Source organism: Schistocerca gregaria, chromosome 3 (assembly GCF_023897955.1).
Source record: "Schistocerca gregaria isolate iqSchGreg1 chromosome 3, iqSchGreg1.2, whole genome shotgun sequence".
In the NCBI taxonomy this organism is placed as follows: domain Eukaryota; kingdom Metazoa; phylum Arthropoda; class Insecta; order Orthoptera; family Acrididae; genus Schistocerca; species Schistocerca gregaria.
In genome coordinates, this window is record NC_064922.1 from 391,877,082 (window position 1) to 391,891,933 (window position 14,852).

The following is a 14,852-nucleotide window of genomic DNA, read 5'->3' on the forward strand; positions in this document are numbered from 1 at the left end:
CTGGGACAGCGTTGTTAGAGAGACCATCGAAATTCGCACCAATGACGACCTCACAAACCGTGACTGTGGCTATAATCTTAGCAAGGCTTGGGAACCAGCGATTGGGTTAATCAAAAGTAAATCGAGCAAACGTATAGTTGTGACGACCACGGCGGACAGAGCCATCACACCGACGTCATCTCAGACGCCGTCATTATCTGTGCCACCGCGCGACCGTGGTGCGGGGCGCGGACGGCGGAGGGAGTGCGCCGAGGGCGGAGGGTATTTAAATCGGCCGCCGCCGCGACCGAAGCCAGTTCCCCCTGAGCAGCCATAGGGTACGGATCTCCGTACCGGCACGTTCACAGGAGCTCAGGCCGTCAGTTCACCTGATGATGCCGACATGTATGATCGCCGAAAATTGTGCCCGTTGGACACTGAAGACAGGCAGTACACCCGTGGATATTTTGATTAATATTTCTATTACCCATTTACTGAGAGCATTCTCTGTTAACTTCATGTCCTCAATTAAAAGTATAATGAGTGTTTCCATATCTATGAATAAACTGTTGAATGTGTTCTTAAGTACCTGGTCCCATTAAGTACAAGAGTGCATTCAGATTTCAGAACGTATTTCTTTCTTTATGAGTTTTAAATTTTCATTTAAGCTCAGATGGGCGACTTTATTAAGACTCCACTATGACCGCTAAAGCTAATGAAACAAGATTATTGTTTGTTAATTCAGTAACATCGCTATCAAGTACTTCTTTTCATATTCATAATTCATACAGTGATGTAGATCCACATCTCTATGAGCACTACTTTCTGGGCATTTAACTATGCTTTGCACAGTATTTCTCCTATTTATAGTACCATGAGTGAATGGTGTTCCATGTGAATTTGCTTTGAAGTGATGTCTTAATTGGTTAAGTGTTTTCCTCATAACCAGTATTGCCTGGTGCTGATGTATAGCATTGTTATATAATCAAATGAATCTTAGCACAGAACTGCTTAAATATGGTAGAGTTCATTTTGAAACAAAATTATATTTTCACTAGCGATTAGTTTTGTAATCATGAATTTCTGCTGTGAAGTCCACTGATCTATTTACAACTGAAATGTTGATGGATGTAAATTCTCACTAAAATACAGAACAACCTGCACTATAGCGTTGACTGTTTTATATGTAGTGTCATGTAGAATGATATTCCTATGAAAATGTGTAATTGGATATACAAAGTAAAATTTCAAAACTCCATTACTTGATTTTAGCCTTTAATTTAGCAACTGTATCACATTCATTAGGTAATGCTATTTTTATTAGAGTAAGGCTCTTGTTATAGCCGAGTTGTGGAGTCCATTTACTTTGGACAATTCATTCAAAGTTTCAGTGTGAGTCACAAAAATATTTTTTATGAGTGAGTGGCAAACTAGTTTTACTAGCCACTCTTATGCAGTCTGAATAGCCTGTTTACACTATGTTTCACTTTACTGGTAAGAAGCGACCTATTGTAATGTGAATGTCATATAGTTTCTGAAATATCCCATAGGTTCTTTATTTGTAGAGCTTTTATGTATCTTATTTCATGATGAAAATCCTTGCATTTAAACTACAGTATGTCTTTTAAAACTATTGAAAAACACAGTTCTATGTTGTACACTTTTATTTCCATAAAAGTTAAAAATAATTACATTAACGTCAAAATAAAATAAGAAAACTAAAAATACCTAGGTGCCAATATTTACAATTTTTGAAAATAAAAAAATAATTTATGATCACATTTTTATTTTGGCTACCTCCTGGCTTTTCCACTCCGCTGAGACAAAATCTGTCAAATATACAAATTTTGTACAAATGTGTGGAATAAAACAAAACAGACTATGACTAATTCTAAAGCTGTGTGTCGTAATTTGTCATGTTAAGGTCATGCAGAAAATCTTGCAAGGACCAATCAATTGTAGTTTATCTTTGTGCCTTAATTATAAATGAAGTATGGGTAACACTCTCTCAAAAATGTACTTATACACTAATGAAATACAAATGGTAAAATGAATGTTTGTACATATGGTATTTCAGTAAACAGAAAATGAATTTCATTTACAATTAATATCTTACACTAGATTTGCTTGAATAATACTGCAATGGTGGCAAGTATCACTGCCAGAATTGCTACACTCAGCATCTGGCACATTATTTGTCCATTAGTCCATGTAAACAAATGTCGTTAATGGCCTTCTACATGTTAGGTGCCAGCTTATCTCGCTTCCTTTTGTAAGTCACAATTATTTCCAAAATCCAGGATACAATGCAAAGAAGTGCAATCACGTCTAAAGTAGCGATACTAGCCACAAAACTGTTGGTCATATCTTTCAGCAAACCTGGAATTATATAAAAATTTGTTTCTAAAGTGACAAAACAGTTTACTGGTACATAACTTTACTTTGTGATTAAATCATGCAGTTACAAAACAATGTAAAGTGATATTTTTTCAGGATCACATAAGTGTATGAGTGTTGTCTATTTACGAAGGTATGCCAAAGCAAGGTATAATGAATATGTAAATGAGATTTTTATTCTAAATTTCCCTCAACATCATAAATGGAAATAATTTATATCTTATTTTATTTTATCTTTGCACTGAAATAACAATAAATTAAATTTGTGCCAAGAGATTACCTGTCAGTTCATATTGCTAACAATCTAGTACACTCTCTTATTCTCTGTCTACAACTTTCAGCTTTGCATTTACTCCAATAAAGAGAGACCAATGTATCATGTGAAATATCAGGCATTGATAAACACTACCATACTGTGTTTAAAATTTGGCATATCTCTGAAGAATTAAGAGGACGGAACTTTGAGATTATTTTGTCATAACAAATAGCCTAGCAATGATAAAATGTCATATTGTTCATCAGTAACAGCTGCTTCCAAGAGTATGGGAGGACTGATAACATATTGTTAACTGATTCATAGATATCTATAATTACTATTATAATGCTAGTGTCGATTCACAACTGCACCTTCTTGATTCTCAATAACATTGCCATTCATTATTCAAATTAAATTATTTTGACTGAGAAATTCATACTTTTCTTATGTCTACACCACACCTGTACTATAAAACCACCAACAAGTAACCAATGACCCATTCCTCCCCCTGAAACCCATACACTATGATAATATAGCTCACATACAAGATGTACATGAAGTGTGAAAAAAGCAACAATTAGCTCTATCATCACTTGCAGAAGCAATCCTATCTGTGATATACTGCTCACAAGCATGTAGCTATAGTAAACATGAAGGCTGTCAATAACATATAAAGTTTCCTCTAACGGTCCAACAGGGTTTTAAATGTAGTGTGATTGTTAATCACTCAGCAGGGTTTGTGTTTAATAGTGATGTGTTTCTGGAGCAATGATAGCATTCAAAGCATTTCCTCTGATGATCAACATTTGCATACCTGGTTTGGTACATGAATTATTATTTTTCCCATATATCCCTTTTGGGTTACAACAGTAACATTATCTAGGTTTTTTACCACGTTCTAGGATTCATGTATGGACATGTGATTCGCAAGTCATTTGTCTATCCTACATTAGGCGTAACCAGTTGGTGGTTTGTTGGCATTGTGGATGTCAACAGTGCAAATGTTATCTCAAAATTATAAGGATGAATTCCAGATATCTTATGGAGGTATAAGTATCTGCCCTGTTGATTCTGTGCAGTATAATAATCAACGACAGCTGAATATTCCTTTAGAAATATTTATGAATATATCTCAATAAGCAGCACTATGTGAAACTGAACGAAAAATCGACACATTAAAAATTCTTAAGAATCTCTTACGTTTTGTAGTCACGACTGAATGAAAGGAAAAGGGTAATTCAAATCACCGATCATGGTAATTAGAACCTAAATCCAGAGGAAAGAAAACGTCCAAGGTCATCATTCAGAAAACTCCTTGCAAAACTGAAGAAATAGGAATTTAAAGTTTTCAGTTGGAATATAAGTGCATTACTAAACTTTGTAAAGCTATCAGAATTGAAGAACTCATGAAACAGGCTTAACTACTTGTTCTAGTAATATCAAAAACTAGATGGAAAGCCTTGGGATAGTTCATATCCAGCAAACTGACTTATCTTTCCTGGAAAAGAAACATTAAGATCAAGCAATGTAATACCTTCCAAAAGAGGAAAATGAAATTTGGATATGAATTGGCAACCAGCTACTGTAGCACAAGTATTAGATATGGTGGTGTATCTGTATATGTTAAATATACTGTGAACCTAATCTATGAAGTTACAGATGTAAGTGAACTGTGCACAGAAGCAAAATTTGAAGCTGCAGACATAATGTTGTCAAAACAGGAAATTATAACAGCTTCAGTACACTGCCTCCCCAAAGCACAATGAAGACCTGTTTGTGTATCTTCTGGCGAAACTGAGTCAAACACAAAGAGTACATAATACTAATATTTGGTGGTATCAATATAGACCTTAGGTTTAAGAATAGAAAGACTGATCACTTGCTAAATACATTAAGATTCCTTAATTTCACTTGCATAAATGTCGAACCCACATGACAGGAAGCTTTCCTAGATAATATAATTTGTAATTTTCATCCAAAGAAAACAGAATAACAACAATCAAACTAGGCAGGTCAGATCTTGAGGGACTACGGCTCAGACAAACTTTTAACAGTAAGGCAACTGAAACTTCCATAGACCAGAAATATTATGAGACCAATTGATGAATCAAAGCTAAACAAGGTGATATGTAAATTGCATTTAATAGAATGTGATAAAACAATAACAACTGCAGGTGCAAATGAATCCACCAACAAATTTCTATAGCTGTTAACTGAAAATTTTGTAGCATGTTGTCCTAAATGCTGCAAGAAAATATCAAAGCAAAATCGTTGCACCAAAAAACAAACTCTAAAAAGTTGGTACACCCCACATCTAAGTAGAATAACAATCATAATGCTACTCTGTCATGATAAGTCCAAGCATAACAATGCTGACAAGGAAATGTATATGAAAGTGCAAAAGATTTACAGGTCTGAAATCAAGGCAGCTAAGTGCAAAGCAAATGATAAATATATACTGAACTCAGTAAATAAATGTGAAGCTACATGGGAAATCATTAAAACAGAGACTAACTGTGATGATAAAGTATACCAGACACCAGTTCCACCTGATATTCACATGTACATTTTGTCAGTCCTCAGTCAGACAACAGCATAATGGAGAATGTGAGTGAGGCAGAGGCACTGCTGCCAAAAATGAATAGTAAGCAGACTCCTTTCAATGGACTTGTGTAACTGTGAAGATGGTCAACGAATCAATAGATAAGCTCAGTAATTCTGGAGCACAGGGTTACTATGGTCTCTCAAATTATGTTGTTAAATATATCAGAAATCAAATTGTAATTCCACTGACTAAAATAATCAACAAAATTTTAAATGAAGGTAATTATCTAGAATGTTTAAAAATTTCTGTGGTTAAACCAGCATATAAGAAAGGAGATATAGCATCTACAGATCACTATCGACCAATATCACTTATAACCTTAATATCTAAAATAATAGAATATTGTATGTATAAACAGTTGAGTCAATATTTTGAACATAATGATACATGCAGTATGGTTTCAAATCCATATACTAGGCTTGGAAAGACACATAACATTTACGAATATCTTGGTCTTGTCTACTTCAACAAATTACCTGAAAATCCCTACACAGTGCCGGTAAATAAATTTGAAACTAGTCTTTCGAGGTGGATGAAAAGTAAAGTAATTTACTCTGCTCAAGAGTTGATTGAGTATCTGACGAATGACCCACTTTCATTATGAGAATGAGCCATAAATTAACTGCAAACTATACTTATGCTACACTGTGCAACTAATGTTTCATATGCTTATTGTTAATTATCTGTTTGATTATTTATTTGTTGTTAACTGAACTATGAAGTTATTTATCTTGTAATTGATCTGTTAGGAAACTTCTTGTTTCATTGACTTGTGCATAAAAATGTATTGTATCGATCATGGATTATTATACTGTAGTTAATAACGTTTGTTGTGTCAAAGTTTAGATTATTATTATTGTGTTAACACTGATGACACCAATTGCATGTAAATATGCTCAATATTTGAATAAAGGATTTACATTAAAAACAGGACAATGTGATATACAGTATTAATGACTTATTATTTATAGCAAACATAAAACTTCCCTATAGGTGTAAACATTGCACAAACTGACTTCATAATGACAAACAGCAAAGGTGATGAATATATGTGATGTAATGAGGAGGGGGAGGAGGAGATTAGTGTTTAACGTCCCATTGACAATGAGGTCATTAGAGACGGAGCGCAAGCTCGGGTGAGGGGAGGATGGGGAAGGCAATCGGCCGTGCCCTTTCAAAGGAACCATCCTGGCATTGGCCTGATGCGATTTAGGGAAATCACGGAAAACCTAAATCAGGATGGCCGGAGACGGGACTGAACCGTCGTCCTCCCGAATGCGAGTCCAGTGTGCTAACCACTGCGCCACCTCGCTCGGTGATAATGTAATGAAGTATTAGTTAGGATAAAAAAAAGGAAGTAGTAATGAAACACTTTAATAAATATGATGTCAAAATTTAAAATGGGCTGGTATACTTGTCTTAGGAAATACGAATAGTAGAGCTTAAAAGCTATTAAAATTTTGTGGGCACTGTGTAATGTATTATGAACGCTTAATTAAAAGTTTCTAGTAGAAGAATGTAAACCTGAAAGACACTGGGAGAGCTAGGCACAAAACTATGAGTAAAATAAAGGCACTGACTGAAATCTAGTCATTGCTATTCATGTTTTGACATTGATAATGATCACTTAGTGGTTATAACTGAATATAATATTGCAATTTTAAAACAACAAAGCACAAATGAAAGTACATGAAGTATATAAATACTAAAATACGAAGATACACAGCTGAGGATTTAGAGCTGAGACAGAGAGGACAAGTTATCAAACAGTGGGCTGGAAGAGAATAATATGTGCCACTGGAGATCCAGAAAAAGGATGAGGAACAAAAAGAAGAAATTATAGTCAAGGAGACCATGTATAAGATATAAAAAAACACTTAATCTCACGAGAGAGTGAAACAGATTAAAAATTTTAGGTTTTGGGTAGACAGAGAAGTGGAATACTAAATAAAAACTAAATGTTGCACAGAAACTATAACTGCAGGACAGGAAAAATAAGTATTGAGATAGAAGAAAATCTACAAAAGGAAATATAAACAAGATGCACTGAAAAATTACATGAGCAAAATTGAATTGTAGAACACTCAGTAAGACAGTCAAGAACAAAGTGTTGTCTTTGAGCCAGAAATGATTCCAATTAGATGGAATGAATTTACTGTACAAGTAACCGGTAACAGAGATGATGTTAGAGAGATTACAGATCTTGAAAATGGTAGAATAATAATTAACAGATAGGACTGTCGATTACTATAAATATTCAGGAATGCCTTAAACAACTTGAATAATAACAAAGTGATTCGAGATGATAATATTACTGCTTGTAGTAGTTATTAAAAAAGCTAAAGACAAGTTGAAACAAAACTGTTTTGGGATAGAATATCAATAGCAAGATTAAAAAAGTGAAATAGTTATTATACCTGTGAAAGGAAAAACCAATATTATTCATATAATATAGCCTTGGGAATATTAAAACTAGAAAAAAAGTATAGGTGGGTGCCCTCTACTTATTTCAATTTTTTAAGCAAGTGAAATATAAATAATGAGGAAAAGGAATTAATAATCACAAACATATACATTGTGTCAGACTTGGTGATAGTAACAGATTCATTATAATAGACACATTGTAGGGCACGAATTTTAACTTCTGTGCCCACATCTCATGGTCGTGCGGTAGCGTTCTCACTTCCCATGCCAGGGTTCCCGGGTTCGATTCCTAGCGGGGTCAGGGATTTTCTCTGCCTCGTGATGGCTGGGTGTTGTGTGATGTCCTTAGGTTAGTTAGGTTTAAGTAGTTCTAAGTTCTAGGGGACTGATGACCATAGATGTTAAGTCCCATAGTGCTCAGAGCCATTTGAACCATTTTTTTTAACTTCTGCCATGGCCAACTATGAACTAAGAATGAAATAAAATAATCAAAATTATGGTGACAGACAAATTAGATAGCATGAGAGAGCAATCTTTAAGGCAAGAATTGTATCTCTGAAGGATGTAAATAAATTCTACTGCTTTTGTCGTAGGTTGACCAACGACAGATTAAAGATAATAGGTGTTAACTGAAGAGGAGAAGGACCAAGCAACTCATTAAAATATAAGTTCTTTATTTATAAGCAGTAACTGCAATAAATAAATAAGGTAAAAGTTTGTCAACGCATTTGAAACGGTTAAGCTGTGGTTGTGAAGAATGAACTCTGGACCACAAGGGAAGAAAAACTAGAAATGGTGGGCGTATGAATACGGAGGAAAGTCACAAAAGAATCGTGAAATGAAAGGAAATTTAGTAAGTAAATACCAAAAGAAGTAAAAGAGACAGTACATCATCACCACACAAAAAACAAAAAGTAAAGAAGGTGGAAACTGTTTTATGATTCATAAATCGAAATAAACTTTTAACGAGTTCGAAATCCTGAAATATCGTAGGTGTGATCGCACAACAATAGGGCGGTTACTTATTTCATCTGAGAGGTGGTCGTGTTGTTTTCTGAGGTTCACCCATCACTGTCGCGTCTGTATAGCTAGGTTGATTCAAAGAGTCACTGAAGCTTCTGTTTGAGTTATCTAAGCACAGCTAAACCGAGTCCATCTTGTTTGTGGTTACTACAAGGAGAGAACTAACGCACAGTCAGCTTAACAGCAGATGCATACAAGCTGCTGGCAAGAATAATATATAGAATGAAGAAGAAAATCGAGGATCTGTTAGGAGACGAATAGTTTTTCTTATGCTAAGACGCTTATTTCTTTACGTAATATGTAGATTGATAGTTTTTTGTGTAAAGTTGTACATATGCTTTGTTAGAAGTAGTACATAAAAACAACAGTTAAGCAGTGCAAATGGTTCAAACGGCTGTAAGCACTATGGGACTTCACATCTGAGGTCATCAGTCCCCTACACTAAGAACGACTTTAACCTAACTAGCCTAAAGACATCGCACACATCCAAGCCCGAGGCAGGATTGGAACCTGCAACCATAACATTAAGTAGTGTAAGAGAAAGCTATATTGTCCTAATATAAACGTAGGTATATAAAGTAATGTAGAAGTAATTCTTGACACTATCGATTTGAGTTTGCTAGCACTAATCATAATTTATATTTTGTATACTTTATACAAGTAACCTGCAGTGACCGTCTTGTTCTGAAGGCTGTTCTTCATTATAAGGCTTTCGGGATACATTGTGTTTGAGTGAGTGAATGAGGGAGGTCTGCAATCGGTGAGTTCGATGCTGTTTATCAAGAAGTACTCGATAGGTTGAAGTCCAGCAACCTAACATGGGAATTAAACGTCTTAATTGATGACTAAATGTGGCTATAACGGCTTGGACCAAAGGTGCAGTGGCACTTCGTGTCTACAAATAGTCACCGTGATGAAGGTCTCGGAAAAGTGAAAAGAGCGAAGAGATTGGGCAAAAGTGTACTGCAAGTAGATACGACGGCTCAATCACGCTTGATGTAGGAAGTTTAGAAGTCGCACACTAATAAGGTGCTGTCTACCATGTTTCAACTTTCAGAGGACTTTCACAGTTATGGGCTGTGGAGATCTTGCTTCGCCACTAAAAGAATCTGCCTAATGTGCTGTCAAGAAACAATATTTTCTTGAGCAAACTTGAATTCAGACACTTCTATATCTATCTTACTTCCGAGATATTGTCTTATACGATTTATTTATTTTAGCAAAATCGAAAGCAACCATCCCTGTACTTCGGGTTTGGTCCTCGGAAGTGATTGTGTATATCTGTGTGTATACCAGTGCTCCAAAACAGCCACATCAAGGAAACCTAATGGTCTGAGATCCACAGAAAGATGATTACGAGGATACAACACGAAACACCGGGATTCTTAATTTCAAGCAGGCATGTAACCACGCGAGGAGGAACTCTGGAGCACTTACCTATTAGAGGTCCAATGGTGATGTAAAGGATGCCAGACATGACTTGGTGTAGGCCATAGGCGGCGGGAAAGCGTTCCTTGCTGCACGTCTCTCCAATCACTAGAGGCATGGTGCTAGTGACGTAGCTCCTGGAGAACCCCATCAGCACTGACAGTACAACAATTGGCGTGAACTCCACGAAGAATATGATCACTGAAATAAAACACGTGGAAATCGTGATTAGGGCAGCAACTGATTACAATGTCGGAGAATAAATGTACACAGTGGTCGTAAACAGTCTTAAAAACTTTTACAATTGTTCCAGAGTAGGTTGTGCTGAGAAGTAATTGTTAAGAGAAGAAAAAAAAAACTGGTTGTGTTGCGCCGTTTCCGAGTGCAGAGTATATAGATAGATACATACATCCTCATAGTGTGCTATTTATTCACATCAGCATTTCTCAAAAACCGTTGATGAAAATAATGAACAAAAATCTGAATGACAAGATTGGTTTTTGGGGTGGACGGAGACATATGAACGGAAATACTGACGTAATCGGCGCTCGACGCTACCAGTAGAAAATGCAGCGTTTAACTTCACCACATAATCTTGACACTACAACTGCTGGGACTCTGGCGTTTGCACAAATGAAAAAGCAGGAAAGCGGGAATGAAGTGTTCCAGACAAATCCGATATGCGGCGCAACCGAACGACGGATATACTACCTGCACTTACCATTGTTAACAAAGTGGTTATCACCAAGCGTGAACTTGCATCGGTTTCCTTTCAGTTCTTGGTCTGAGGTGGATAGACAGGCTGCTAGCTTGTTGATGTATAGAATATGTAATAATAAACCAATATTTAAGTATACAGCTCTAAAACTGACAGAACTTTTACAATGTGCAGCCGATATTTTTAACTTGGCTGGTATGTCGAAAGTTGTTCCGTCGATATATCGACAATTTTTTCGATATGTCTAGGGCCGGTTAAAAATATCAACAGTCCTATATGGAATCTATGGGTTTTGGAGGGCAATATCGAGCGCTACGCACTATCTCGACACCACACGACTAACACCTCAGAAGACAGTTGTATTGTTTGCTTTGCATTACACTGTCGTACAGCACGTCATGCACCATGAATCAGGAAAAGTTCTCGTTCGCAAGTATCCACAAGGACAGTGCGACTGCGGGCCAGAATGGCCGAGCGGTTCTAGGCGCTAGAGTCTGGAACCGCGAGACCGCTACGCTCGCAGGTTCGAATCCAACCTCGGGCATGGTCGTTTGTGATGTCCTTAGGTTAGTTAGGTTTAAGTAGTTCTAAGTTCTAGGGGACTGAGGGCCTCAGTAGTTAAGTCCCATAGTGCTCAGAGCCATTTGAACCATTTTCACGGTGCGACAACCTCTTGAGTACCAACGACAGCTAGACGAGCGTTGTTATTGCCTTTCTTGCCGTAGCAACAGAGAGGGTCCCACCGATGGTGGTGCGCCCGTCGACAATCTGGACACAGGATCGGCACCATGTTGTCTTTTCAGACAAGTACCGCGCCTGCGTACGGCACTGAGCGTGGAGGCTCGGAGGGAAACGAACGTCATGTCCTCATATCGCCCAAGCACCTAGCTTATGGTAAGTGGTGCCACTGGGCGATCGCCCTAGCACCTGGCTTATGGTATAAGGTGGCACAGGGCGCCTAACAACATCACGTCCCTTTCGCGTAGCCGGTAATTTGGGCAGCAGACTTTACATTTCCGATGGGTTAAGCCGATAGCTGTGCTTAATGACGCAAGAGCGCAATTTGCTCGCGCTATGCTGACCTGCCTCGACAGAGAGGGTGTTCAACTGTTGCCATGAGCATCACGTTCGCCAGATCTCCTACCAACTAAAAACATCTGGACATGGGTCGCTGAGATATCCCTCCCAGCCTCTACGACTGCAGAATTCTGGAACAGGGCTGAAGCAATATCTACCATCCAAGTTCATTTCGACTCATCGAGCGAGGTGGCGCAGTGGCTAGCACATTGGACTCGCATTTAGGAGGACGATGGTTCAGACCCGTATCCGGCCATGCTGATTTAGGTTTTCCGTGATTTCCCTATATCGCTTCAGGCAAATGCGCGGATGGTTCCTTTGAAAGAGCTAGGCCGATTTCCTTCCCTAATCCGATGGGACCGATGACCTCACTGTTTGGTCCCCTTCAGATCGACTTGACGCCACATCAGAGAGACTAATGCTGCTACAAGTGGCAGCTCTGCCAACTAAATGAACTTCACATTTAATCATGCGTTCTTTCTACTGTACTGTACTAGCGAATCCAGCAATGTTTCTCATTTGCTAAATATGTATGGGAATTAGATGTACGTCCTAGTCTCCGTCTCCTCTCCATTTCTCTGTCCATCACCTCATCCTACCTGTCTGTCGTTCTCTTCCTCCTCCCGCTCTCTGTCCACCTCCTCATCTCCCCTTTACGTTCATTTCTTCCCCATTTCTGTCCATCTCCTCTACCTGCCACTAACTCTCCTTCTCTCTCAATTTGAGCCTTGTTTATTGGTGTTGCAAAGGAAACCTCAACTGGAAACCGAAGTCACTTAAAATGAATATCGATCATAGCTATACAGGGTATGAGAGACACATCTGCAGCTGAGGGATCTGTAAGGATAGTAGCTTCAACGACAGTATTTTGCACAAGTTTAATTTGCGGACTGGCAGGATTACAAAGTTTCGGACGATTCAGATTCAATAGTAGTATTCTAATCATAAGCCAGTAAGCCATAAATACAACTTTCCTGTTTTCTCTTAAAACCAACTGTAAGGAATAAAACGTAATAGTGCATTGTTGAGTATGCAAATTTTGTTTAAAATTATATATAGGTACAAAGATATTATATAAGAAATTTGTCTTATAGTTTAAATGCACTGATTTATCAGTTAAAACTGACTGCTAGAAAGGAAACGAAAACGCACATATTCACAGCACACCATTTTTTTCTCTCGCAGTCAGTTTTAACAGAACAACTGTACAGTGTTGTTTGGAAACGTACATAGACTATGCGCAACTGAATGTGCATTGAAAGGTACTTGATAGCATCCACTTATGTAATTAGTCCATCAAGTAAAATTTTATGTGAAGTTAAAGTGAACACCATTAGGTGGAGAAAGTAATGCATACAGCTAGTACAGAGGGGGATCGCGAAAAGTAGTAAGAGAATTTTCGCTCCCATGGGGGGCCATGTACGAGTAATATTCCCTGGCCCGTAATAGTGGGCAGGAGTTGTGAATCGATCAGCTGGTTATCGTGCAAAAAACTGAAATAAGTTGATCAAGAACTTTTCGAACCTTTTGCCAATAATTTTGCCTATTCAATCTTATATATATTTAAAAATATATATTCTATGGCCGTCAAAATTTCATCAGAGTTGGGTGAAAATTTGAAGTAAATAGGTAAAGAATTTTCCACATTTTTGGTAACAACATTAAACAACGTCTTGTGTTGAAATTGTAAGTATGTATATATATATATTACAAATATGTAGCTTATATCCGTCCAAATGGTAATTAGAGTACTGCGTGAATATCTGAAGTCAGCTGGTAAAGAACTTTTCGAGATTTTTGCCAACAACGTTTCTCTTATCATCCATGTTCACAGATATGCAGGCAAGAATTCTTTTGAGAAGTTTATTGGTTCTATCAGAAGGAGCTTTTACCAAATTAATGGATTCTTACTTGTATGTCATTCCCCAGTACAACGATATAACATGTAAGAAAAAAGAAAAGAAGATGGAGTGATCTGCTTTTGTTGATTTATGCTATGCAACTGTGAGGCGAGAACTAGTTGTTAGCATAGCTGGCAGTAGGTAAGCAAACGAACTTTTTTCCAACGTAAGAACTCTGTAGTTGAATGCATCTCGAGCTTATTCGTCAAAATTACTGAAAGAACCAAAATGTTAAGAACGCTATGCATCTCTTAAGATTTAACTAAGGCATTCGATTGTGTTGATCGAAAAATATTCCTCCAGAAGTTGGACTATTATGGAATACAGGGAGTAGTTCACCTCTTACTTTAACAACAGACAGCAAAAGGTCGTTTTTCACATTGTTGAGAATTTGTGTGATGTGAGGTCTGAGGGACGAACAGTCAAATGAGGGGGGGGGGGGGGAGGGAGTGCCCCAGGGATCAGTGCTGGGGCCACTCTTGTTTCTTATTTATATGTCCTGTAGCATTACGAGTAATTCTAAAATAGATCTGTTTGCTGATGACACTAGCTTGGTAGTAAAGGATGTTGTGTGCAATATTGGTTCTGTTTGAAATTGTGCAGTTCATGACATAAGTTCATTGTTTCTAGAAAATAAACTAATGCTAATTGACAGTAAGACACAGCTTTTACAGTTTTTAACACACAATTCAACAAAACCCGCATCTTAATTTCACAGCATGAGCTTATGATTAGTGAAACTGAACAATACAAATCTCTAGGTTTTCAGATAGATAGCCAACTGTCAAAACCATCCAGGATGTTGTTCAAAGACTTAATGCTGCCATTTTTACTATTCGAGTGATATTTGAAGTAAGTGATAGTTGGACACGAAAAGTAGTCTACTTTGCGTATTTTTCATTCTCTTATATCGTATGGTATTATATTTTGGGGTAACTCTTCCATTCTCAAAGGATATTATTCTGTCAGAAATGGGCGGTTCAGGCAATAAGTGGTGTTAGTTCGCGAACCTCTTGTCGAGGCCTGTTAATTAGCCTGGGTATA

General features: G+C 37.5%; 1 protein-coding gene across 2 annotated transcripts in view; it reads right to left on the reverse strand.

Moving 5' to 3' along the window:
• Positions 1-1,628: 1,628 nt before the first annotated feature.
• The window catches only part of LOC126354344 (monocarboxylate transporter 7-like), a 147,528-nt gene continuing 134,304 nt past the window's right edge, over positions 1,629-14,852 (reverse strand). For both annotated transcript variants that reach the window (XM_050003919.1, XM_050003920.1), the window contains exons 8-9: positions 10,122-10,313; positions 1,629-2,358 (exon numbers count right to left, since the gene is read on the reverse strand). In XM_050003919.1, the coding sequence (XP_049859876.1) occupies positions 2,216-2,358; positions 10,122-10,313 (335 nt within the window). In that variant the 3' untranslated portion in view covers positions 1,629-2,215. The remainder of the gene's footprint in view (positions 2,359-10,121; positions 10,314-14,852) is intronic.